At 44.6% G+C, this 27,248-nt stretch overlaps 1 protein-coding gene across 5 annotated transcripts; it reads left to right on the top strand.

Annotated features, from left to right (window-relative positions):
* Positions 1-26,244, top strand: LOC115167260 (hepatocyte nuclear factor 4-beta). Of its 5 annotated transcripts, none has more exons than XM_029721497.1 (11): positions 1-381; positions 489-632; positions 4,213-4,309; positions 14,489-14,583; positions 17,100-17,206; positions 17,989-18,144; positions 18,350-18,437; positions 18,586-18,738; positions 23,984-24,274; positions 24,567-24,689; positions 25,447-26,244. In XM_029721497.1, coding segments are annotated over exons 1-11 (1,383 nt in total). In that variant the 5' UTR covers positions 1-380; the 3' UTR covers positions 25,575-26,244. The 5 variants fall into 5 exon arrangements, with proteins under 5 accessions (XP_029577357.1, XP_029577353.1, XP_029577356.1 ...); XM_029721493.1 differs by having other exon boundaries at positions 7-381; positions 4,144-4,309; XM_029721496.1 differs by having other exon boundaries at positions 7-381; positions 470-632; positions 4,144-4,309.
* The last annotated feature ends 1,004 nt before the right edge of the window (positions 26,245-27,248 follow it).

Below are 27,248 nucleotides of genomic sequence, written 5' to 3'. Positions count from 1 at the left end.
TTCCCAGTGAGTCATGTTTACCTGCCTAGATCTGAACCCTCACCTTTATTATACTCTACTCTGATAAGAGAGTCGCAAACAGACAGTGGGCCAAATCTCAGTGTCTCTCTCTTTCCCTCCTTTGGAAGGCCGTTTGGGATCTGTCACACTGATTGGAACATTAGCTACCAGCTAAATACATACTGGATAACTTGTTCTGTTATACAATCTGAGTAAGAACTGCCTGCCAGGAATACTGGGATGAGAAAAGGAAGAATCTAAAAGGAACCAGGACTTTGACGAGTGGAGGAATAGCGGCGTCATACAGAATGACAACACATTGATTTACCTGAGCTAGACAATCAGGAAGACACAGAGGAATTAAGTGATTGTGCTGAAAAAGTGGGTAATTTTGGAGCAGAGTGGTGAACTGAAGAGGAAGGTCTTCAGTTCAGCAGCCTGTTTTGGTTCCTTTGCTCATATAAATCAGACTTTTGTTTTGGGCCTAGTGTGGCCTCCTGAAGCAGTGACCAGAACCATGAAGCTGTCAGGGAACGTGCTGGATCTGGACACCACAGACTACAGCACCACCCTTGATCCCTCCTACACCATGCTGGAGTTTGACAACCTCAGGGTGTTTCCTGTAGAGACAGGTACGTCTGGTATAATGACACCTTTACCTGTCTGTCTTTCACTCATAGACTGGTGCACAACAATACCAAAACACTGGTCTGACATTTGAGGGAGGGTTTTTGTATGAAATTCAAAGGACATTCAAATAATATAAAATATTGAATATCCATTCATTTTTATAGGTTCAAATTCATGAGTAGATCTTGGTAACTTTTTAAAACCTGTTCTTTCCATTCAGATGTGGAAAAAACAGGCTTGCATAAGAGACACAGTGCCCTTGGAAGAACATGGTTTTAAAAAGTACTCTCAGCACTTTACAATGTACAGTGGCAAGAAAAAGTACGTGAACCTTTTGGAATTACCTGGATTTCTGCATAAATTGGTCATAAAATTTGATCTGAGTCACAACAATATATATATATATTTTTTTTTTTTTTTACCGTTATTTTACCAGGTAAGTTGACTGAGAACACATTCTCATTTACAGCAACGACCTGGGGAATAGTTTCAGGGGAGAGGAGGGGGATGAATGAGCCAATTGTAAGCTGGGGATGATTAGATGGCCATGATGGTATGAGGGCCAGATTGGGAATTTATCCAGGACACCAGGGTTAACACCCCTACTCTTACGATAAGTGCAATGGGATCTTTAATGACCTCAGAGAGTCAGGACACCCGTTTAACGTCCCATCCGAAAGACGGCACCCTACACAAACACAGTCTGCTTAATAGACAAACACAGTCTGCTTAAACTAATAACACACAAACAATTATACGTTTTCCTGTCTTTATTGAACACACTGTGTAAACATTCACAGTATAGGGTGAAAAGTATGTGAACCCTTTGATTTAATAACTGGTTGACCCTCCTTTGGCAGCAATAAACTCAACCAAAAGTTTTCTGTAGTTGCGGATCAGACCTGCACAATGGCCAGGATAAATTTTGGACCATTCATCTTTACAAAACTTTCAGTTCAGCAATATTCTTAGGATGTCTGGTGTGAACCACTCGAGGTCATGCCACAGCATTTTAAATCGGGTTGAGGTCAGGACTCTGACTGGGCAACTCCAGAAGGCATATTTTCTTCTGTTGAAGCCATTCTGTTGTTGATTTACTTCTGTGTTTTGGTTCGTTGTCCTGCTGCATCACTCAACTTCTGTTGAGCTTCAATTGGCGGACACATAGCCTTATATTCTGAAAACTTGGGAATTAATTTTTCCGTCGATGATAGCAAGCTGTCCAGGCCCTGAGGCAGCAAAGCAGCCCCAAACCATGATGCTCCCTCCACCATACTTTACAGTTGGGATGAGGTTTTGATGTTGGTGTGCTGTGCCTTTTCTTTCTCCACACAGTGTTGTGTTTTCCTTCCAAACAACTCAACTTTAGTTTAATCTGTCCACAGAATATTTTGCCAGAAGGGCTGTGTAAAATCCAGGTGTTATTTTGCGAACTTCCGACGTGCAGCAATGGTTTTTTTGGACAGCAGTGGCTTCTTCCGTGGTGTCCTCCCATGAACACCATTCTTGTTTAGTGTTTTACGTATCATGGACTCGTCAACAGAGATGTTAGCATGTTCCACAGATTTCTGTAAGTCTTTAGCTGACACTCTAGGATTCTTCTTAACCTCATTGAGCATTCTGCACTGTGCTCTTGCAGTCATCTTTGCAGGACGGCCACTCCTAGGGAGAGTAGCAAAGGTGCTGAACTTGCTCCATTTATAGACAATTTGTCTTACCGTGGACTGATGAACATCAAGGCTTTTAGAGATAATTTTGTAACCCTTTCCAGCTTTATGCAAGTCAACAATTCTTAATCTCAGGTCTTCTGAGATCTCTTTTGTTCGAGGCATGGTTCACATCAGCCAATGCTTCTTGTGAATAGCAAACTCACATTTTGTGAGTGTTATTTATAGGGCAGGGCAGCTTTAACCAACATCTCGAATCTCATCTCTTTGTTTGGACTCCAGGTTAGCTGACTCCTGACTTAAATTAGCTTTTGGAAAAGTCATTAGCCTAGGGGTTCACATACTTCTTCCACCCTACACTGTGTATGTTAAATTATGTATTCATAATTATGTATTCATAGACAAGAAAAATACAATAATTTGTGTGTTATTGGTTTAAGCACACTGTGTTTGTCTATTGTTGTGACTAAGATGAAGATCAGATCAAATTGTATGACTAATTTATGCAGAAATCCAGGTAATTCCAAAGGGTTCACATACTTTTTGTTGCCACTGTAGCTCTCATGCACACAGGAATTTGTAAGACAATTTTCTCATGGCATGGATACAATGACATCAGCTCTCATTCCACAAAATGCTGTGAATACAACGGGCATTACTCCCGGCAATACTGAGAGTGATCTAAAGACCTCCCTCCTCTGCTTTCCCTTATAATCTAATTTGAATTTATCATTATCATCATTAGGAGTCTGTTCTGCTGAATCAGGTCCTTTCTTTGGCACTTTTAAGGAGATGCTTTACCAGCAGACTGCTCTCCAAGGCAGATAGCTGTGTGGCAGATGTATTCTAATCTCTTAATTCAATCGAATTGATCTTTGACCACAGAAAGCATTCTCCATGTTAAATTGTTATCCCTGGCTGCTCAGTCTCCCAACTCTAAGTGTGCAATTTAAATACATTACAGCCTGGGGGCATTGTCCCTGTGACTGCACAAACACTACACCAACAAAGTATATTTGACGGTCAGTGGTTTTAAGAGAGACAATCCTGCAGCGATCCAACACTGACAGGACACAATTTAGAGCAACACTGAGGGAGATTGAATTAAAACGGAGCTCCCAGTGTAAAATTAGCCAGTGGACTTTGTCTTTGCCACTGACCTGAATCTGCTTTAATTAAATGGGGAGTTTCCTCTTCCTCTGAGTAATAAGCAGCAGTGGTCCTCTGAGGGCCTGTGAGTCTGGCAGCAACATACAGCAGTGATATCTCTACTTATAACCCTGCTTTTATTACCCCCTCCAAACCTCATCAGACCTGGGGATCAACACAACTCTGCCATTGTTCTTACAGCCCTATAAGCTCACAATCAACACATTTCTGTCTTTGAAAGTTGTGCGTTTTTATGTGCAGCACAAGGTTATTTCCCTTCACAGAGGTGGAATGAACAGGGATTCATTAATCACCTTAGCTGATGATGGCGTTGATTAATTATTCGCTCTGTAATCGTGCTTATCTGCTGTCACACAGCATTGACAATCTCTCAGCTGAGTGATCCGCTCTCTGCAGACGCTGTTGGGGCTTATTAGCAAGGCTCGGAGATGTTAACTTATTCATCAGCAATGGGGGCCGCTCTGTAAAAGTAGAACAGTGTCCTACAAGACCCATATTCCATTGTGCATCTCCAAAGCTTTCTAATGTTAGCCTGAGGTCATCAGTAATATATATATCCTCGGATGTCTGTCCCCAAGTGTCAAGAGTCAATTGAGCACATGCAGTAGCTACACACCAGACCTCCAGTGTGCTGTAGTGTATGAATCTCAATACTTTTCTTGTGATTGACTGGCAGAGTTGATGATGCCAGAGCCTGCCCCTCTGCTGCCACAGACCAATGGGAGCGTGTGTTCCATATGTGCAGACAGGGCCACAGGTAAACACTACGGTGCTTCCAGCTGCGACGGCTGCAAGGGCTTCTTCAGGAGGAGCGTCAGGAAGAACCACGCCTACACCTGCAGGTGAGACTCATCACCACACAGGTCACTGAAAAAGAGGACTACATCTCAAATGACACCCTATTCACAATATATTGCCCTATTTTTTTATCTGATCCAACCCGTTCTCAGAGCATTTCGTATTATTCTGTAAATAAATCCGCAACACTCCATTTAATATGATATGTAACGGTTCGGTTCGTATGGTACAGTTGAAGTGGGAAGTTTACATACACCTTAGCCAAATACATTTAAACTCAGTTTTTCACAATTCCTGACATTTAATCCTAGTAAAAATTCTTAGGTCAGTTAGGATCACCACTTTATTTTAAGAATGTGACATGTCAGAATAATAGTAGAGAGAATTATTTATTTCAGCTTTTATTTCTGTCATCACATTCCCAGTGGGTCAGAAGTTTACATACACTCAATTAGTATTTGGTAGCATTGCCTTTAAATTGTTTAACTTGGGTCAAACATTTCGGGTAGCCTTCCACAAACGTCCCACAATAAGTTGGGTGAATTTTGGCCCTTTCCTCCTGACAGAGCTGGTGTAACTGAGTCAGGTTTGTAGGCCTCCTTGCTCACACGCTTTTTCAGTTGTGCCCACAAATTGTCTATGGGATTGAGGTCAGGGCTTTGTGATGGCCACACCAATACCTTGACTTTGTTGTCCTTAAGCCATTTTTACACAACTTTGGAAGTATGCTTGGGGTCATTGTTCATTTGGAAGACCCATTTGCGACCAAGCTTTAACTTCCTGACTGATGTCTTGAGATGTTGCTTCAATATATCCGCATAATTTTTCTCCTCATGATGCCATCTATTTTGTGAAGTGCACCAGTCCCTTCTGCAGCAAAGCACCCCCACAACATGATGCTGCCACCCCCGTGCTTCACGGTTGATGTTCTTCGGCTTGCAAGCCTCCGACTTTTTCCTCCAAACATAACGATGGTCAATATGGCCAAACAGTTCTATTTTTGTTTCATCAGACCAGAGGACATTTCTCCAAAAAGTACGATCTTTGTCCCCATGTGCAGTTGCAAACCGTAGTCTGGCTTTTTATGGAGGTTTTGGAGCAGTGGCTTCTTCCTTGCTGAGCGGCCTATCAGGCTATGTTGATATAGGACTCGTTTTACTGTGGATATAGATACTTTTGTACCTGTTTCCTCCAGAATCTTCACAAGGTCCTTTGCTGTTGTTCTGGGATTGATTTGCACTTTTTGCACCAAAGTACGTTCATCTCTAGGAGACAGAATGCGTCTCATTCCTGAGCAGTATGACGGCTGCGTGGTCCCATGGTGTTTATACTTGCGTACTATTGTTTTTACAGATGAACGTGGTACCTTCAGGCGTTTGGAAATTGCTCCCAAGTATTGGAGGTCTACAATTATTTTTCTGAGGTCTTGGCTGATTTCTTTTGATTTTCCCATGATGTCAAGCAAAGAGGCACTGAGTTTAAGGTAGGCCTTGAAATACATCCACAAGTACACCTCCAATTGACTCAAATGATGTCAATTAGCCTATCAGAAACTTCTAAAGCCATGACATCATTTTCTGGAATTTTCCAAGCTGTTTAAAGGCACAGTCAACTTAGTGTATGTAAACTTCTGACCCACTGGAATTGTGATACAGTGAATTACAAGTGAAATAATCTGTCTGTAAACAATTGTTGGAAAAAGGACTTGTGTCATGCACAAAGTAGATGTCCTAACCGACTTGCCAAAACTATAGTTTGTTAACAAGAAATTTGTGGAGTGGTTGAAAAATGAGTTTTAATGACTCCAATCTAAGTGTATGGAAACTTCAGACTTCAAATCAAATCAAATCAAATGTATTTATATAGCCCTTCGTACATCAGCTGAAATCTCAAAGTGCTGTACAGAAACCCAGCCTAAAACCCCAAACAGCAAGCAATGCATGTGAAAGAAGCACGGTGGCTAGGAAAAACTCCCTAGGAAAAACTCCCTAGAAAGGCCAAAAACCTAGGAAGAAACCTAGAGAGGAACCAGGCAATGAGGGGTGGCCAGTCCTCTTCTGGCTGTGCCGGGTGGATATTATAACAGAACATGGTCAAGATGTTAAAATGTTCATAAATGACCAGCATGGTCAAATAATAATAATCATAGTAGTTGTCGAGGGTGCAACAAGCACGTCCGGTGAACAGGTCAGGGTTCCGTAGCCGCAGGCAGAACAGTTGAAACTGGAGCAGCAGCATGGCCAGGTGGACTGGGGACAGCAAGGAGTCATCATGCCAGGTAGTCCTGAGGCATGGTCCTAGGGCTCAGGTCCTCCGAGAGAAAGAAAGAAAGAGAGAAAGAGAGAATTAGAGAGAGCATATTTAAATTCACACAGGACACCGGATAAGACAAGAGAATACTCCAGATGTAACAGACTGACCCTAGCCCCCCGACACATAAACTACTGCAGCATAAATACTGGAGGCTGAGACTTCAACTGTATGTAATTCATTTGTGGATGTCCATCACCCATTTAGTATTATATGTTACGAATTACAATTCATATTATATGTTACGAATTTGCAAAACGTACAATATGTTATGAGGTGGCTAGGTGGCTATGTGGCTAACGTTAGCATAAGCTAGGGGTTGGTGGTTAGGTTTAAGTGGGTTTCTGTTTATGCTGGTATCAAGCCTTGGGTTGCACGGGACAATTACAACTTGGTGGTTAGGGTTAAGGTTAAGTTTAGGACTAGGTTAAAGGGCTAGGTTTAGGGGAAGGGTTAGCTAAAAGGGTGAAGGTTAAGGGTTAGGGGAAGGGTTCGTTAACATGCTAAGGAGTTGCAAAGTAGCTAAAAAGTATTTAGTTGAAAGTTGCTAATTAGCTAAAATGATGAAGTTGTCCGTGATGAGATTCAAACTCGCAACCTATTGGTTTCTAGACGTTTGCATTATACACCCACCTCGACCAACCACCCTACTTTAAGTAACCATCTGTCTTATGTAACCATACCAAATGTAACATACTGTATCATACTAATTTCAGTGTCCCGGATTTACAATTATTCTGTTATGTCTAGTCTATGAGACCAGGCTGGATCCCCATATAGTGCGCTACTTTTGACCTGAGACATATCAATAAGGCACTAAATTGGAAATAGGGTGTCATTTCAAATCAAATCAAACTTTATTTGTCACATGCGCCGAATACAACAAGTGTAGACTTTTCCGTGAAATGCTTACTTATAAGCCCTTATCCAACAGTGCAGTTCAAGAAGAGTTAAGAAAATATTTCCCAAGTAGACTAAAATAAAAAGTTATAATAAAAAGTAACACAATAAGAATAACAATAACGAGGCTATATACAGGGGGCACCGGTATCGAGTCAGTGTGCGGGGGTACAGGTTAGTTGAGGTAATTTGTACATGTAGGTGGGGGTGAAGTGACTATGCATAGATAATAAACAGCGAGTAGCAGCAGTGTAAAAAAAGAGGGGGGTCAATGTAAATTGTCCGGTGGCGATTTTATTAATTGTTCAGCAGTCTTATGGCTTGGGGGTAGAAGTGGTTGAGGAGCCTTTTGGTCCTAGACTTGGTGCTCCGGTACCGCTTGCCGTGCGATAGCAGAGAAAACAGTCTATAACTTGGGTGACTGGAGTCTCTGACAGTTTTATGGGCTTTCCTCTGACACCGTCTATTGTATAGGTCCTGAATGGCAGAAAGCTTGACCCCAGTGGGGTTCTGGGCCGTTCGCACTACCCTCTGTAGCGCCTTACGGTCAGATGCCGAGCAGTTGCCATACCAGGCGGTGATGCAACCGGTCAGGATGCTCTCGATGGTGCAGCTGTAGAACCTTTTGAGGATCTGGGGACCCATGCCAAATCTTTTCAGTCTCCTGAGGGGGAAAAGGTTTTGTCGTGCCCTCTTCACGACTGTCTTGGTATGTTTGGACCATGATAGTTTGTTGGTGATGTGAACACCAGGGAACTTGAAACTCTCGACCCGCTCCACTACAGCCCTGTCGATTTTAATGGGGGCCTGTTTGGCCTGCCTTTTCCTGTAGTCCACGATCAGCTCCTTTGTCTTGCTCACATTGAGGGAGAGGTTGTTGTCCTGACACCACACTGCCAGTTCTCTGACCTCCTTCCTATAGGCCGTCTCGTCGTTGTCGGTGATCAGGCCTACCACTGTTGTGTCGTCAGCAAACTTAATGATGGTGTTGGAGTCGTGTTTAGCCACGCAGTCGTGGGTGAACAGGGAATACAGGAGGGGACTAAGTACACACCCCTGAGGGGCCCCAGTGTTAAGGATCAGTGTGGCAGATGTGTTGTTGCCTACTCTTACCACCTGGGGGTGGCCCGTCAGGAAGTCCAGGATCCAGTTGCAGAGGGAGGTGTTTAGTCCCAGGGTCCTTAGCATGGTGATGAGCTTCATGGGCACTATGGTGTTAAACGCTGAGCTGTAGTCAATGAACTACATTCTCACATAGGTGCTCCTTTTGTCCAGGTGAGAAAGGGCAGTGTGGAGTGCGAGAGAGATTGCGTCATCTGTGGATCTGTTGGGGCGGTATGCGAATGAGAGTGGGTCTAGTGTGTCCGGGAGGATGCTGTTGATGTGAGCCATGACCAGCCTTTCAAAGCACTTCATGTCTACCAACCTGAGTGCCAAAGTGTTTAAAAAAAGAAAAAAATATTTCACATTAATTTAACCAGGTAGGCTAGTTGAGAACAAGTTCTCATTTACAACTGCGACCTGGCCAAGATAAAGCAAAGCAGTGCGACACAAACAACAACACAGAGTTACACATGGAATAAACAAGCGTACAGTCAATAACACAATAGAAAGAAAAAGAAAGTCTATATACAGTGTGTTCAAATGGCGTGAGGAGGTAAGGCAATAAATAGGCCATAGTAGCGAAGTAATTACAATAATACTGAAGGGATAGATGAGCAGATGATGATGAGCAGATGAAGGTGTGTAAGTAGTGATACTGGTGTGCAAAAGAGCAGAAAAGTAAATAAAAACAATATGGGGATGAGGTAGGTAGATTGGGTGGGCTATTTACAGATGGACTATGTACAGCTGCAGCGATCGGTTAGCTGCTCAGATATCTGACATTTAAAGTTAGTGAGGAAAATATAAGTCTCCAGCTTCAGCAATTTTTGCAATTTGTTCCAGTCACTGGCAGCAGAGAACTGGAAGGAAAGGAGGCCAAAGGAGGGTGGGTGTTGTTATCATGACCAGTGAGCTGAGATAAGGCGGAGCTTTACCTAGCATAGACTTATAGATGACCTGGAGCCAGTGGGTCTGGCGACGAATATGTAGCAAGGGCCAGCCGACTAGAGCATACAGGTCGCAGTGGTGGGTGGTATAAGGGGCTTTGGTAACAAAACGGATGGCACTGTGATAGACTGCATCCAGTTTACTGAGTAGAGTATTGGAAGCTATTTTGTAGATGACATCGCTGAAGTCGAGGATCGGTAGGATAGTCAGTTTTACTAGGGTAAGTTTGGCGGCTTGAGTGAAGGAGGCTTTGTTGCGAAATAGAAAACCGATTCTAGATTTGATTTTGGATCGGAGATGTTTAATATGAGTCTGGAAGGAGAGTTTACAGTCTAGCCAGACACCTAGGTATTTGTAGTTGTCCACATATTCTAGGTCAGAACCGTCCAGAGTAGTAATGCTAGTTGGGCGGGCGAGTGTGGGCAGTTGGTTGAAAAGCATGCATTTGGTTTTACTAGCGTTTAAGAGCAGTTGGAGGCACGGAAGGAGTGTTGTATGGCATTGAAGCTCGTTTGGAGGTTAGTTAACACAGTGTCCAAAGAAGGGCCAGATGTATACAGAATGGTGTCGTCTGCGTAGAGGTGGATCAGGGAATCACCCGCAGCAAGAGCGACATCGTTGATATATACAGAGAAAAGAGTCAGCCCGAGAATTGAACCCTGTGGTACCCCCATAGAGACTGCCAGAGGTCCGGACAACAGGCCCTCCGATTTGACACACTGAACTCTGTCTGCGAAGTAGTTGGTGAACCAGGCGAGGCAGTCATTTGAGAAACCAAGGCTTTTGAGTCTTCCGATAAGAATACAGTGATTGACAGAGTCGAAAGCCTTGGCCAGGTCGATGAATATGGCTGCACAGTACTGCCTTTTATCGATGGCAGTTATGATATAGTACCTTGAGCGTGGCTGAGGTGCACCCGTGACCAGCTCGGAAACCGGATTGCACAGCAGAGAAGGTACGGTGGGATTCGAAATGGTCAGTGATCTGTTTATTAACTTGGCTTTCGAAGACTTTAGAAAGGCAGGGCAGGATGGATATAGGCAGCTTTCCAATCTTTAGGGATCTCGGATGATACGAAAGAGAGGTTGAACAGACAGGTAATAGGGGTTGCAACAATGGTGGCGGATAATTTTAGAAAGAGAGGGTCCAGATTGTCTAGCTCAGCTGATTTGTATGGGTCCAGGTTTTGCAGCTCTTTCAGAAAATCTGCTATCTGGATTTGGGTGAAGGAGAAGCTGGGGAGGCTCGGGCAAGTTGCTGCGAGGGGTGCAGAGCTGTTGGCCGGGGTTGGGGTAGCCAGGAGGAAAGCATGGCCAGCCGTAGAGAAATGCTTATTGAAATTGTCGATTATCATGGATTTATCAGTGGTGACCGTGTTACCTAGCCTCAGTGCATTGGGCAGCTGGGAGGAGGTGCTCTTGTTCTCCATGGACTTTACAGTGTCCCAAAACCTTTTGGAGTTAGAGCTACAGGATGCAAATTTCTGTTTGAAAAAGCTAGTCTTTGCTTTCCTGACTGACTGTGTGTATTGGTTCCTGACTTCCCTGAACAGTTGCATATCGCGGGGACTATTCGATGCTATTGCAGTCCGCCGCAGGATGTTTTTGTGCTGGTCAAGGGCAGTCAGGTGAACCAAGGACAGTATCTGTTCATAGTTCTACATTTTTTGAAAAGGGCATGCTTATTTAAGATGGTGAGGAAATTACTTTTAAAGAACGACCTCGCATCCTCGACTGACGGGATGAGGTCAATATCCTTCCAGGATACCCGGGCCAGGTCGATTAGAAAGGCCTGCTCGTATAAGTGTTTTAGGGAGCGTTTGACAGTGATGAGGGGTGGTCATTTGACCGCGGACCCATAGCGAATGCAGGCAATGAGGCAATGATCGCTGAGGTCCTGATTGAAAACAGCAGAGGTGTATTTGGAGGGCAAGTTGGTCAGGATAATATCTATGAGGGTGCCCATGTTTACGGATTTAGGGTTGTACCTAGTGGGTTCCTTGATAATTTGTGTGAGATTGAGGGCATCTATCTTAGATTGTAGGAGTGCTGGGGTGTTAAGCATATCCCAGTTTAGATCACCTAACAGAATGAAGTCTGAAGATAGATGAGGGGCAATCAATTCACATATGGTGTCCAGGGCACAGCTGGGAGCTGAGGGGGGTCTATAACAGGCGGCAACAGTGAGAGACTTATTTCTGGAGAGATTCATTTTAAAATTAGAGGCTCGAACTGTTTGAGTATAGACCTGGAAAGTATGACAGAACTTTGCAAGCTATCTCTACAGTAGATTGCAACTCCGCCCACTTTGGCAGTTCTATCTTGACGGAAAATGTTGTAGTTGGGTATGGAAATCTCAGAATTTTTGGTGGCCTTCCTAAGCCAGGATTCAGACATGGCAAGAACATCAGGGTTGGCGGAGTGTGCTAAAGCAGTGAGTAAATCAAACTTAGGGAGGAGGCTTCTGATGTTACCATGCATGAAATCAAGGCTTTTTCGATTACAGAAGTCAACAAATGAGAGTGCCTGGGGACACGCAGGGCCTGGGTTAACCTCCACATCACCTGAGGAACAGAGGAGGAGTAGGATGAGGGTACGGCTAAAGGGTATCAAAACTGGTCGTCTAGTGCATTGGGGACAGAGAATAAAAGGAGCAGATTTCTGGGCGTGGTAGAATAGATTCAGGGCATAATGTGCAGACAGGGGTATGCTGGGGTGCGGGTACAGTGTCTCTGGACATGCTGGTGGGGTGGTAATCATTTAGGCAGGTTACCTTCGCTTCCTTGGGCACAGGGACTATGGTGGTCTGCTTGAAACATGTATGTATTACAGACTCAGACAGGGAGAGGTTGAAAATGTCAGTGAAGACACTTGACAGTTGGTCCGCGCATGCTTTGAGTACACGTCCTGGTAATCCGTCTGGCCCAGCGGCTTTGTGAATGTTGACCTATTTAAAGGTTTTGTTCACATCGGCTACCGAGAGTGTTATCACACAGTCATCCAGAACAGCTGGTGCTCTCGTGCATGCTTCAGTGTTGCTTGCCTCGGAAGCGAGCATAAAAGGCATTTAGCTCGTCTGGTAGGCTTGCGTCACTGGGCAGCTCACGTCTGGGTTTTCCTTTGTAATCCGTAATAGTTTTCAAGCCCTGCCACATCCGACGAGCGTCAGAGCCGGTGTAGTAGGATTCAGTCTTAATCCTGTATTGACGCTTTGCTTGTTTGATGGTTTGTCTGAGGGCATAGCGGGACTTCTTATAAGCGTCCAGGTTAGAGTCCCGCTCCTTGAAAGCGGCAGCTCTAGCCTTTAGCTCGATACAGATGTTGCCTGTAATCCATGGCTTCTGGTTGGGATATGTACGTACAGTCACTGTGGGGATGACGTCGTCGATGCACTTATTGATGAAGCCGATGACTGAGGTGGTGTACTCCTCAATGCCATTGGATGAATCCCGGAACATATTCCAGTCTGTGCTAGCAAAACAGACCTGTAGAGTAGCATCCACATCATCTGACCACTTCCGTATTGAGCGAGTCGCTGGTACTTCCTGCTTTAGTTTTTGCTTGTAAGCAGGAATCAGGAGGATAGAATTATGGTCAGATTTGCCAAATGGAGGATGGGGGAGAGCTTTGTATGCATCTCTGTGTGTGGCGTAAAGGTGGTCTAGGATTTTTTTTTCTCTGGTTGCACACGTGACATGCTGGTAAAAATTGGTAAAACTGATTTAAGTTTGCCTGCATTAAAGTCCCCGGCCACTTGGAGTGCCGCTTCTGGGTGAGCATTTTCGTCTTTGCTTATGGCCTTATACAGTTGGTTGAAAGCGGTCTTAGTGCCAGCTTCGTTCTGTGGTGGTAAATAGACGGCTACGAATAATATAGATGAGAACTCTCTTGGTAGAGAGAGTGTGGTCTACAGCTTATCATAAGGTACTCTACCTCAGGCGAGCAATACCTCGAGACTTCTTTAATATTAGACATCGCGCACCAGCTGTTATTGACAAATAGACACACACCCCCACCCTTCGTCTTACCAGAGGTAGCGTCTTTGTTCTGCCGATGCATGAAAAATCCTACTAGCTCTATATTGTCCGTATCATCGTTCAGCCACGTCTCGTGAAACATAAGATGTTACAGTTTTTGATGTCCCGTTGTTAGGATAATCTTAATCGTAGGTCATAAAAAAAATGTCCAATGATTGCACGTTAGCAAGAAGAACGGATGGTAGTGGGAGTTTACTCGCTCGCCTACGGATTCTCAGACGACTGCATTTGAGATACCACCAAGGTTCTGTTAGAACTGCAGATCATTGGAATTATTATTATGCTCACTATTGTCCACCTCCGACCCACATGACAATATAGAGACAAATTTACTGCCAACGACTAGGGCAGCTGGTCAATTTTTTTTGCTGAAATTCTGGTAAAGTACTTTCTTTCACAGTGTTCAACCCCCATCTCAATAACTGATGACTTTTTCTGGTGGTACGGTTCTCAGCCACATCCATTGTGAAGTGAAAAGTATGAGAGTTGCATTGGCCAAGAATAGAAAGCCAACTTCTGTGTCATAGTATCTAGGTTTTGTTCAGACAAAGAGAAAATAACCTTAATACAGTGATTGAAGACTCCAAGTCAATGGTGTGATGAGTTTTACTCTCTTACATGTGAGAAGTCAATTTTACCACACTGTATAGACTATAGGAGTTGTCATTTCGCAGGTTTCTATGAAAGGTGGCTATATGTCTGGAACTAAGTGTTAGGAGCCTGTCTGAACATGGGTATGCCCACAACACAGAAATTGTACAGCACTGATCTGACACCATCACAATTACAGAAGCCCATAGTGTGAGACTTATGTCTGATTGTGCAATACAGAATCTTACAACTGTTGTCTTGTATTGAAGTGTATCTAATTGTGTGCGTGTGTGTGTGTGTGTGTGGGGGGGGGGGGGGGGGGGGGGGTCGGCAGGTTCAGCAGACAATGTGTTGTGGACAAAGACAAGAGGAACCAATGCCGTTACTGCAGGCTTCGGAAATGTTTCCAAGCAGGCATGAGAAAGGAAGGTGAGAGAGATGGTTTTTTGTTTAATCATGACATAGATTTTACATAAAGCCTACCAGCACACACACGCACATACACACACAGCATTTTGTTTTTAAAGCCATAGGCATATATGCAAGTTGACAAATCACAATATTTACCCACATTACATAACCATGTCCAACGCCAAGGGGGAATTGGGGTTGGCAGGCACGCCAGACGGGGGTGGGTAGTGGAGGCTCAGGCAGGAGTAGTGAGTGGGGTATAGTCTACAAGGTACTATTTCAAATCAAATTGTATTTGTCACATGCTTCATAAACAACAGAATATTAGAAAGCTAATAACACAAAGAATAAATACACGGGGTAACAGTACCGAGTCGATGTGCAGGGGTATCTAGAACCTAAAAGGGTTTTTTGGCTATCCCATAGGAGCACTCTTTGAAGAAAACTTTTTGGGCCCCGGTAGAACCCTCTACATGGAACCCAAAAGGGTTCTATCTGGAACCAAAAAGGGTTCTCCTATGGGGACAGCCGAAGAACCCTTTTGGAACCCTTTTTTCTAAGAGTGAATGCGCCTCTTACTGTGGGGGAAAAGCAACAAGATCAACATGCCGCTCTCTTGAGCAATACTGAGTGAGTGGCTGTTTGCAGTGTGCACTGTAGACCTTATCTTCCACTGGCTGCAGCAGATAGCCAGGAGAGAGAGACGGGATTAGAGGATCCATGAATGGCCCCTCACATGAATAATTAACATGGCAGAGCATGGGCAAATATTTGCTCTGGCTTTTCCAAGAGAGAAATACTTCTCTTTGCTGAGCCCTCATTCCAGAGGAATGTTACGTAAGAGAGAAACTGAAGCTGAGCTGAGCCCCCTTAGTGATGGTCAGGGAGAAAGATTCAAACATTTGCCGTATTAATTTTGCAGACCACTCAAATAGCATTTAAGAAACAGCAAAGCTATGCCAGAAAATATCAGAACATGCCATTTTGAAAATGTGTATAAGCCTTTGGTGTAATGTGTTTCAATTGTACATTAATGCGGACAACAAATTCTAACAAACCATTTTTGACAACGATCATTAATTGTACTCCTCCTATTCTCCTTGCTGAATGTCCACAGCCACTTTCAATCTATCACTTCACTTATGCTCCATGGAGGACTAATTTGTGACATCATCACCCATGGCCATGTCTCCAAGGCAGAGGTCTCTCTCTCTCTCTGTCTCTGCAGCTCAAGTTTGATTAATAGGGTCCTGATTGGCTGCTGAGAGGTCAGCTGTGGTGACTGATTGCTCTGAGACTGGGGCTTGTTGTCTGACTTTGTGGAGCAGACTGAAATCAGGCTGAGGTCATCCATTGTAATGACACAGGCACAGAGGTCACGATGAGACAGTCTCCTCTGTCAGACACAATCCCAATCATCAGGCCCTGTACTGTCAGCCTCCCGTCATGCCTTCCTTTGCCTAATTATATAGTCAGGTTTAATATGTTGGCAAAATCAGAATGATAATTAGAGATGTTACTTTTCTTCGAATGGGGAATTTGGAAATTGAATTTGCTCTGAAATAGTCTCAATACAGATGAGTGTCAAAATTAAATGTATAACAAAAATTATTAACGCAAGATGCAACAATATCAAATATTTTACTGAGTTACAGTTCATATAAGGAAGTAGTCAATTGAAATAAATTCATTAGGCCCTAATTTATGGATTTCACATACCTGGGTATACATATATGCATCTGTTGGTCACAGATACCAAAAAACAATTGCCTCACAATGGGCCTCAGGATCTCATCACGGTATCTCTGTGCATTCAAATTGCCATCGATAAAATGCAATTATGTTCGTTGTCCGTACCTTATGCCTGCCTATACCATAACCCCACCGCCACCATGGGGCACTCTGCTCACAACGTTGACATCAGCAAACCGCTCGCCCACATGACGCCATACATGTTGTCTGCGGTTGTGAGGCCAGTTGGACGTACTACCAAATTCTCTAAAACAACGTTGGTGGCTTATGGTAGAGAAATTAACATTAAATTCTCTGCCAACAGTTCTGGTGGACATTCCTGCAGTCAGCATGCCAATTGCACGCTTCCTCAAAACTTGAGACGTCTGTGGCATTGTGTTGTGTGATAAAACTGCACATTTTAAAGTTGCCTTTTATTGTCCTCAGCACAAGGTGTAATGAATCGATTATGCTGTTTAATCAGCTTCTTGATATGCCACACCTGTCAGGTGAATGGATTATCTTGGCAAAGGAGAAAAGCTCACTAACAGGGATGTAAAGAAATTTGTGCCCAACATTTGAGAGAAATAAGCTTTTGTGCGAATGGAAACTTCCTGGGATATTTTATTTCAGCTCATGAAACATGGGAACAACACTTTACGTGTTGCATTTAGATTTCTGTTCAGTGTAGGTGTATGCTATAATTACAACATTACCCCTCCATTGAGTATACTTTGTCCAAGTAAAACAGTGAACACAAGAAATCCAGGGACTCTCCCTCCCTCGTATTCCTTTATTTCCAGCTGTGCAGAATGAGCGGGACCGCATCAGCAGCCGCAGAGGAGAGGGACAGGGGCTGGGCACTCTGTCAATCAGTGTACTGCTAAAGGCAGAGGCCAGCATGCACCAGGTAAGAGATTGTCACTATAAAACCTCTCCCTATTCACAGCCACAAAGTGCTCCAGAGGCTTCCATTTCCCATCCAGCCCAGAGTAGAGCCCCTTATCTGTTTCTCAGGAACACAGCAGTGGCAGGGCTAGAGATGGAGAGGATACAGGCTGCACTTTAGACAGCCGGCCATTAGGTCCCCTGGAGATTCTAGCTGCAGGCTGGATTCAGTTACTTCTTAAAAATTGCTAAATTGCCCAGAGAGACTCACATCTGATCACAGCAGTCCTATGTAATGGCAGTGCCTGGGCTTGGATTGTGTGCCAGCATTCAATTGGCTTCAAATACATAATAACAACCAGATATCCTCTTTGTATGCGAAAGGAATGCGGCAGAAATTAATTGGATGATTGACAAATGAACCACAACATTTGGCCAGGCTGTTTTCCATTTGGGTCAAGTTTTCATGCAATGTCTCCTCAATGTGAGCTGTGTGCTGAAGGGGCTCTGATCACCATCCAACAGCATTGTTCCAGAGACAGACCCACCAACAACACACATCCAAAATCCATTTCTCATCTTACACCCTTATATTCTCTATTACCACCATTCTCTGAAGTGACCTTTCCCCAACCCAATACCCTACCTGCCTCTGCTTACTCTGCCCTTCACGATTGTCCAAGTACCCATCATCTCACCCCTCCACCCTGCCCCATCCATCTCCTGCAATCCTCTCTTCATTCTCACATTACACTGACACCTAGGGCCAATGTGGAACCTCTCATTATTGTGTGCCACTCTCAGTTTCCAGCCCTGACCTCCCCTATGAGCTGTGACATCAACAGCAAGAAGATAGCACGCGTGGGGGACGTGTGTGAGTCCATGAAGCAGCAGCTCCTCCTGCTGGTGCAGTGGGCCAAGCGCATCCCCGAGTTCTGCAGCCTCCCTGTTGATGACAGGGTATGGAACCTTGGATGTTATCCTACTCAATGTGTCTGTATGAACATGTGAGCTGCACCTGTCTAAGCAGGCGGTCACATTCAGCCCAGCTGTCTTTGTGTTGGGTTTTGGATCACTAGCTGTTGGAATACTCACGTTGCAGGGAGGGCTGTCTGTGTAATGGCTGCTGTGTGTTGTCTCTGTGCTGTGTCTTGTCTGTGTGCAGGTATCCCTGTTACGAGCCCACTCTGCTGAACACCTCATCCTAGGGGTGGCTCGACGCTCCCTGCCTTACAATGACATTATCCTTCTGGGTAAAATATATAGATCTCAGCTGAGTCTGGGATGTGCTCTCATCTTTGTCATAGAATGAAAAAGCAGACTTACCTAATGTATAAATGTATACTTACAGTTTTACTTAACTTATATTATAAGTATTTCATATGTGGATTGTGTTTGCAGGTAATTACTTTGTGATCCCAGTGAGCGGTCCTGAGGTGGAGGTGTCCAGGGTGGCTGCCCGGATCCTGGAGGAGCTGGTCAAGCCTCTGAGAGAGCTGGACATCACCGACAGCGAGTTTGCGTGCCTTAAAACCATAGTCTTCTTCAGTCCTGGTCAGTCAGTCCTTTGGTCGCCACCAGCCACCCCCCTGCCCCTGCCCCTCCTCACCTCTTCTCACCTCTCCTCTGTCCTCAGACAAAGGAAGAGACTTTCGCCAGGAATCTTTTTATTTCCCAGTTGTTCTCTCCTGAGACTGTCTCTGCTCTCTCTGTGCTTTGTCCTTGGCACCCTGTCTTGGCCTGGCGGTCTGGTTTCATCGTGTTCTGGAAAGAAACTATTCATATCTGGGCGAGGTCCTGGCAGGGAGAGGTGACTGGCTGCTGGACTTTACAGCCTGTTGGCCTGAGGCAGTGATTACAGCAGCAGAGCCAGGCCACCGGTCTGACAGACTGACTGGCCAAACTGGCACAGCAGTGCACAGCAGTACACAACAGCATCAGGCCAAGTCTGACACAGATGACTGACTACCTACAGAGATAAACACACTGCACGTTTGCTCAGCTCTGTCCTGTGTGACCCTGCCCTACTACCTTTACCTAACCTTTCTCTAATCATTTCTGTTTAGTTTATTACACATAATGCATTTAAATTAGTAAAGAACTATATTGTATAATGTCCCCACAGCAATCCCATCTCTCTCTATTCTCATAGGGCCGCAGCTTGAGGATTTGTCTCTCTTAATCTCCCATTCTCTCTGTCTCAGGGCTGTGTTATAGGAATTGTTTATCTCACAGTGGCTTCACTCTGTCTCTCAGTATAAGCATACTGTACATGTATGTGTCTCTCATGTACTCTATGTAAAGATGGCGCCGTACTGTATGGCTGCCGTCTTACGTGCTCTGACCCAACTTTGCTATTTTGTGATTCTTTTGGCGTTTATCATTTTCCTATGATCGACGGAATGTTTTGGACATCAGATCGGTAGTTAATAACCTCAATTACAACTTCAAACTTCAACTTGGATTCATCTGCCCAGGGCTCTTTGTGTACCTACAACTGTTATTGTGACTGCTAAATACACTAAGTGTACAAAACATTAAGAACACCTTCCTACTATTGAGTTGCACTGATGGAAGTGGATTTAAAAAGTGACATCAATAGGGGATCATAAGTTCCACCTGGATTCACCTGGTCAGTCTTTGTCATGGAAAGAGCAGGTGTTCTTAATGTTTTGTACACTCAGGGTATATTCCACCTCAAGACAACAACAACATCAAGCTGGCACTTGACGAACTGTACAAGACTATAAACAAGCAAGAAACAATGCACCCGGAGGCTGCTTTTCTTGTTGCCAGTGATTTTAATTCCACATCACTAAGACAGGTGATGCTCAACACGTCTCCTTCGCCACTAGGGGAGTTAAAGTCCCAGACCACTGTTACTCAACCCGCCAAGCAGACCCTCAACACATGGGACCCCCAGCGGTGTGTGCTTATACTCCCTGTTCTCCCATGATTGCGTGGCCACGCACGACTCCAACTCCATCATCAAGTTTGTCCGATGACACGACGGTGGTAGGCCTGATCACCAACAGCCATGAGACGGCCTACAGGGAGGAGGTCAGAGACCTGGAAGTGTGGTGCCAGGATTACAATCTCTCCCTCAAAATCAGCAAGACCAAGAAGCTGATCATGTACTACAGGAAACAGGGGCGGGTGCACACACCCATCCACATCGATGGGGATGGGTGTGTGGAGAGGGTCAAGAGCAAGTTCCTCGGTGTCCACATCACTGAGGACTTAACATGGTCCTCTCACACCAGCACGGCAGTGCCTCTTCTCCCTTAGAAGGCTGAAACGTTTTGGCATGGCCCCTCAAATCCTTAGGCTTTTACAGATGCACCATCGAGAGCATCACTGTCTGGTATGGCAACTGCACCACCCTCGACCGGAAGGCCCTACAGAGGGTGGTGTCGATGGCCCAGCGCATCACTGGGGATGAGCTCCCAGCCATCCAAGATGTACATATCACGTTTCAGGGAAGACCCAGATGCACACAATGTCAAAGTAATACAAGTTTTTTACTAGAACAGGGGGCAGGCAAAACGACAGGTCAAGGGCAGGCAGAGGTCAGTAATCCAGATCAGAGTCCAAAAGGTACAGAATGGCAGGCAGTCTCGGGGTCAGGGCAGGCAGAGGTCAATAATCCAGGGTGGTGTGACAAGGTACAGAAACGGCAGGCAGGGTCAGGGCAGGCAGAATGATCAAACTAGAAAACAGGAACTAGAAACAGACAGGAGCAGGGGGAAAAATGCTGGTAGGCTTGACGAACAAAACAAACTGGCAACAGACAAACTGATAACACAGGTATAAATACACTGGGGATAATGAGGAAGATGGACGACACCTGGGCGCGGAGTGGAGACAAGCACAAAGACAGGTGAAACAGATAAGGGTGTGACAGTACATGCCACACGGTCTCTGAGAAAGGCCTGAAAAATTGCCAAAGACTACAGCCACCCGAGACATAGACTGTTCTCAATGCTCCTGTCCATCAGACAATACCTTTGCATCAAGGCTCAAACCAAAAGACTCCTAAACAGCTTCCATCCCATGGCCATAAGACTGTTAAATGGCTAACAACTACTGCTCCCCCTGACACTTACGCTGCTGCTAAAATTAGTATTGATTCGATTTATTACTACCATTACGCTGCTGTTCATTGATTATTGATTGCCATTACCACAGGTATCTATCTACAGTTGAAGTCGGAAGTTTACATACATTTAGGTTGGAGTCATTAAAACTTGTTTTTCAACCACTCCACAAATTTCTTGTTAACATGCACTTTGTGCATGACACAAGTAATTTTTCCAACAATTGTTTACAGACAGATTATTTCACTAATAATTCACTGTATCACAATTCCAGTGGGTCAGAAGTTTACATACAGTAAGTTGACTGTGCCTTTAAACAGCTTGGAAAATTCCAAAACCGCCATAAAAAAGCCAGACTACGGTTTGCAACTGCACATGGGGACAAAGATCGTACTTTTTGGAGAAATGTCCTCTGGTCTGATGAAACAAAAATAGAACTGTTTGGCCATAATGACCATCGTTATGTTTGGAGGAAAAAGGGGGAGGCTTGCAAGCCGAAGAACACCATCCCAACCATGAAGCACGGGGGTGGCAGCATCATGTTGTGGGGGTGCTTTGCTGCAGGAGGGACTGGTGCACTTCACAAAATAGATGTCATCATGAGGGAGGAAAATATGACTCCAACCTAAGTGTATTTAAACTTCCGACTTCAACCTGTTTTTGCTTTGTCATTATGGGGTATTATGTATAGATTGAGGACTCCTCTCTCTCTCGCTCTCTCTCTCTCTCTCAATTCAATTAAATTAAATTTGCTTTATTGGCATGACGTAACAATGTACATATTGCCAAAGCTTTTTTTGGATATTTACAATATGAAAAAAAAAATGAGAATCTAAATTGTCAAGGGGACAACAGTAATAACAATAACCAAGGGTCAAAATAACCATACATTCAACAATAACAATAAGCATACAGTAGAGTACATGTGCAGGTTGATTGGTCTGTCAGACACTGTCCCTCAACTTATGGCAGGCAGCAATGTAGTGCGCTGCCAACCCACAGCTCTCTGCGTCCTCCCCCAACAGGACGGGTAGCTTACTCTCATCAGAGAGGTCTTTGAAACCTTTAATAAGGGTTTCAAATTTGGGGAAATGACACTCTCTAATTGTTTTATATTTTTCACATTTTGTCAGGAAATGCAGCTCCATCTCAGGTTCTTCTGTTGTGCAGTGGTTGCACAGCCTGTCCTCTACAGGGAGCCAGGTTTTCCTGTGTCTACCCTTCTCAATGGCAAGGCTGTGCTCACTGAGCCTGTACTTTGTCAAGGTTTTTCTAAGGTTTTGATCAGTAACCATGGTCAAATAGTTAGCCACGGTGTACTGTCGATTTAGGGCCAGATAGCACTGCATTTTGCTTTGTGTTTGTGCTTGTGTTTCCCAATAAGCAATGTCATTTTGTTTTGGCAGTGTTGTAATTTGGTTTATTCTGATTGATTGGATGTTCTGGTCCTGAGGCTTCAGTGTGTTAGTAGAACAGGTTTGTGAACTCAGTCCCAGGACCAGCTGGATGAGGGCACTATTTTCTTTGCTCAGCTCTTGGCATTGCAGGGCTTGGTAATGATATGAGAGGGGGTCACTGTATTTTAGATGTTTCCAAAACTTAATTGCTCTTTTTTGAGTTTTTATTATTAGTGGATAATTCTGCCCTGCATGCATTGTTTGTAGTTTTCCTCTGGACATGTAGGCGAATCTTACAGAACTCTGCATGCAGGGTTTCAATGGGGTGTTTGTCCCATTTGATGAAATCTTGTTTTGCAAGTGGACCCCACACCTCACTGCCATAAAGTGCAATTGGTTCAATGACATATTCATATTCTTTTGAGGAACAACGTAATTTGGCTGTGATCAGACAGAGGTGTTAGTGGCTTGACAGTGAATGAGCTGAGAGAGAGAGAGAAAGGGTCAATGTCTGTGATCATATAGTCTACTGTACTGTTGCCAAGAGATGAGCAGTAGGTGAATCTCCCCAAAGAGTCCCTCCGTAACCTACCATTGACAAAGTACAGACCCGGGCTTCTACAGAGCTGCAAAAGATCCCTTCCGTTTTTGTTGATGGTGCTATCACTGTTGTTTCTATGGGGGAGATTAAGACAGTTAGAAACAGTATGGTCTGTAATAAAGCTGTCCCCTCGTGTGCTCGTTAGATCAGGTAGTGTTCCTGTGCGCGCATTTGTTGAGCACATTTCCCTGGGCCTGGAAATGGCACGTCTCTTCCTCAAGGGTGGGGAAGATCTCCTCTGAGTAATATGAGGATTCTGAGGGGGGATATATATTGTGCAAAGGAACACAGTTATTTTTTCAGTTTTAACCAAATGTGATATTTGCCAATTTTGAGGGGATCAATTAGATTTTGCAGTTCGGATTTGTACCAAATGATCAGTCCTCCAGAGTCTCTGCCTCTATTGACAGAGCTGTGTTTTTGTGATGGCACAATGACCTCTCTGTAGCCTGTGGGACAGTGAGTGACAATGTCAGCCTTACACCATGTCTCCTGCAGAATGATGACGTCAACATCTTTAAGATTTTTGTTGAACTCCAGTGCTAAACTCTTCAGTCCATAGGTTGATGAGTTTAGGCCCTGGATGTTCCACATGCTAACTGATAGTCTTTCTCTCTCTCTCTCTCTCTCTCTCTCTCTCTCTCTCTCTCTCTCTCTCTCTCGCTCTGCAGTATTAACCCTACCTCTCTCCCCCTGTCTCTCAGACTGCCCAGGGCTGGAGGCCCCTCAGACAGTGCGGCGGCTGCGTTTCCAGGCCCAGGTGCTGCTGGACGAGGCCACCTGTGAGCAGCGGGGGCGTTTTGGGGAGCTGCTGCTGATGCTGCCCCCCCTGCAGAGTGTGGCCTGGCAGATGGTGGAGACCCTACAGCTGGCCAGGCTCCTGGGGGAGCCCAGCGTGGACAGCCTGCTGCAGGAGATGCTGCTGGGGGAGGGGGCCACTGGGAGCCTGAGACAACGCACAGGGCACGGTACACTCCAGAGGAGAGATACTTACAGTAAAAACCCTCAAACTGAATACCACTAACTTTCACTGGGTTGCCTTACAGATCAACAACAGAGGTCAATAACAATTAAAACCTAAAATAGGTCAACTTTCAATTCCCACAATCTAATCTGTCCACTGTGCATTGTGTCTTCACTTATGTTGTTATCATACTGTTTCATGGTGAACTCTCATTACTGACTTGAGAGTATTCTTAATGAGGGTAACCTTTGAGCTGTTGTAGTAACTGGATCAGTGTAGTAGTGTGGTAGTATACAGCTATTCTCTTCTCTGCTCCTCCTCAGGTTCTAACTCAAATGTAATGGCGTTCCCCCAACCCCAAGATCACACCTTGTCTCAGGACCTGCTAGGAGGCCATGTCGGGTTGCCTAGCAACTTCACATCAGTCATCCTACCTGTCCCTAGCTGTGAGTACCCCAAAATGCATCCATGGACAAGTCAATATACATTGTGTACTAGTATGCATTAGCTAGCTAGAGCAAACAAATACATCATAATCACCTTGCATGACACCTTTATACACACACACACACACACACACACACACACACACACACACACACCTGTATTTAGCGGTGCAGCAGGTGCGTGAAACCTCAGACGCTGGTTTCCTACCTGTGTTCCAGACTGAGTCAACAGGTTTGCTTCACTGAGATCTCCTCACAACACCAAGCAGCATGGTGCTCCTAAGTAATAGTCTGTCTCGCCAGCCATGGTGCTCCACAGTAGCTGTGGGAAGAGACTACCTGAGTAATGCCCCCACGCTGTCAAACAGAGGAATAACACACAGTGATCTCACAGTCCCCAGTGTTTTATCACCCTCACAGAGCCAGCCTGGCCCCACAGGGAGCACATGGCCCAGACTGCTCCCCTTGTTTCAGGCCCTCTAACCCAGCCTCGCTTCACAGGAACCTGGGCCCTCTCACCAGCCCTGGTCGTCAGGCTCTGTCCCTACAGCTCTGAGCTCACCTGAGGGATGTTGATGTCTGTCTCCCATCATTAATATTCCTATAATTACCACCTTAGTGTCTTTTTTTAGAGGATTAGCTCACCAACGGTAACTTAATGTCCTGAAAGAGTACTGTTACGGACCTGTAGTAAAAGCCATGCAATTTCAGTCTCAGTGTGTGTAATGCCAGTCTGATGCCTGTCTCTCTCCAACAGCTCTGCCAGTGGTGCCTCTGGTGCCCACACAGACGGGCACTGAGGTGTACAGACATGGAGAGGGGGCAGACATGCCCATAAAGTCTGCCCACAGCATGCCCATGGCTCCTGTCCACACCTGCCTCTGAGAAGCAGACCAAGCAGCAGCAGCTACTATACAGAGAGGAGAAACAAGTTGTGTGGTCTAAACATGCACACATACACACACATTTGAAAATGTTTTTTTTGGGGGGGGGGCTCCCTATTAACCACTTCGAGGAAATACAACACATTTTCACTACAGCCCTCCGAGCCTCATTGAAGACCGAATGCAGCCCCTGGGGCAAAATGAGTTTGACACACCTGACGTGGTGTTGGTGCATACGGGCCGTACTACTATATGAACATAACATGAAGTAGAGGCTGTTACATGGACACTAGTAACCCAAAAATAGACTTTGACTCAGCCAGCCAATCCTCTCCCTTATCCACCTTTGCACAATGCACATTACACACAGGGAATATGATGCACACAATTAATAATTGATCAGGAATTGTTCTTTTAAAATCATCAAATCAATTAAGACCACAGCTCAATAGTATGTTATCTTTATTAGATCATGGTTGGGTGAGTTGTGTTGGCATGTTAATTAATGATAGCGATGTGGCAGTGGTGAAGTAAGAACAATTTCATGTTTTTTATCTTCAGGATCAATGTCCATGCAGATGTTGGTACTGTTAAACATTGTAAAGTTACTCGTAAAAATGTTTTTTTTTAAAAGGAAATAAATGAAAAATAAATGTGTAGAGCCTGCTAAATGTGTTGTGTGTCTCTTGCTTTGGATAGATGTTAGGTTCAGTGATAACTGTGAGTGTAGGATATGTAACATAACTGCAGAGGGCGCACTTAGCCTGTTCAGAAAATCTGACTGTTCCACTTCCCCTTTGAGCACTTGAGGCAAACCTTCTCAGACTGAGATTATCAACTCTTGGCAGGTTATCCAGGGTCACTCACTGACTGTCCAGGGTCAGATATTGCATGGGGTATAGACAAAAATGGTGAAAGGAGGAAAATCTATTAGAGACTTTCTCTTCCCTCACCCAGACTTGAAGTGGTGTTTTTGGAGTTATTTTCATATCTCTGTACATGAGAAAGTATGCATGTCGGTGTGAAGTAGGGACACCTAGGGACACCTATTGACCCCAAGGTACATGGTTAAGTAATCTATAAGCTATGCTTTCCAGGTTGGTATGTAATGTATGTCTGAGTGCTATGTGTCTTGCATGTCTATTATATTATAAAGGCTGACCGCTCTCTACCTGGAGTGGGGCTTCAGGTCAGATTCCAGCATCTGCATCTTAATCAGTCGCTTAAGGTCTTAAACATAAGCATCTTAAACGGTTGCTTAGGGCCCCTGGCCACTAGGTGGCCCCCGACCAAAACATTATATACCATGGGTATAGAAAGTCACCACCACCTTTCAAAATGTTCACCTTTTGTTGCCTTACAGCCTGATATTTACACACAGTAACCGTCAATATCCAAGTGAAAAAAATATTTTAAAAAATGCTGAAAATGTATTACAAGTAAAACAGTAAAATACACTGTCTGGATAAGTGAACACCCCCCTGAGTTAATACTTGGTGGAACCACATTTTGCTTGAATTACAACCATGAGTCTCTTTGAATATGTCTCTACTAACTTTACACACCTAGACTGTTCAATATTTGCCCATTCTTCCTTGCAGAATTGTTCAAGCTCAGTCAAATTGCATGGTGACCACTCATGGACTGCGCTCTTCAAGTCATTCCACAGATTCTC

Source organism: Salmo trutta, chromosome 29 (genome assembly GCF_901001165.1).
Source record: "Salmo trutta chromosome 29, fSalTru1.1, whole genome shotgun sequence".
Classification (NCBI taxonomy): domain Eukaryota; kingdom Metazoa; phylum Chordata; class Actinopteri; order Salmoniformes; family Salmonidae; genus Salmo; species Salmo trutta.
Note: the sequence above shows the minus strand (reverse complement) of the source record. Positions and strands in the feature narration are given on the sequence as shown.

What these genes read in the sequence shown, in the direction of transcription:
- LOC115167260 (XM_029721493.1), top strand. An exon ending in AGCAGGCATGAGAAAGGAAG is followed by an intron (nt 14,584 to 17,099) that starts GTGAGAGAGATG and finishes CTTTATTTCCAG; the next exon opens with CTGTGCAGAATGAGCGGGAC. An exon ending in CAATGACATTATCCTTCTGG is followed by an intron (nt 18,438 to 18,585) that starts GTAAAATATATA and finishes TTGTGTTTGCAG; the next exon opens with GTAATTACTTTGTGATCCCA.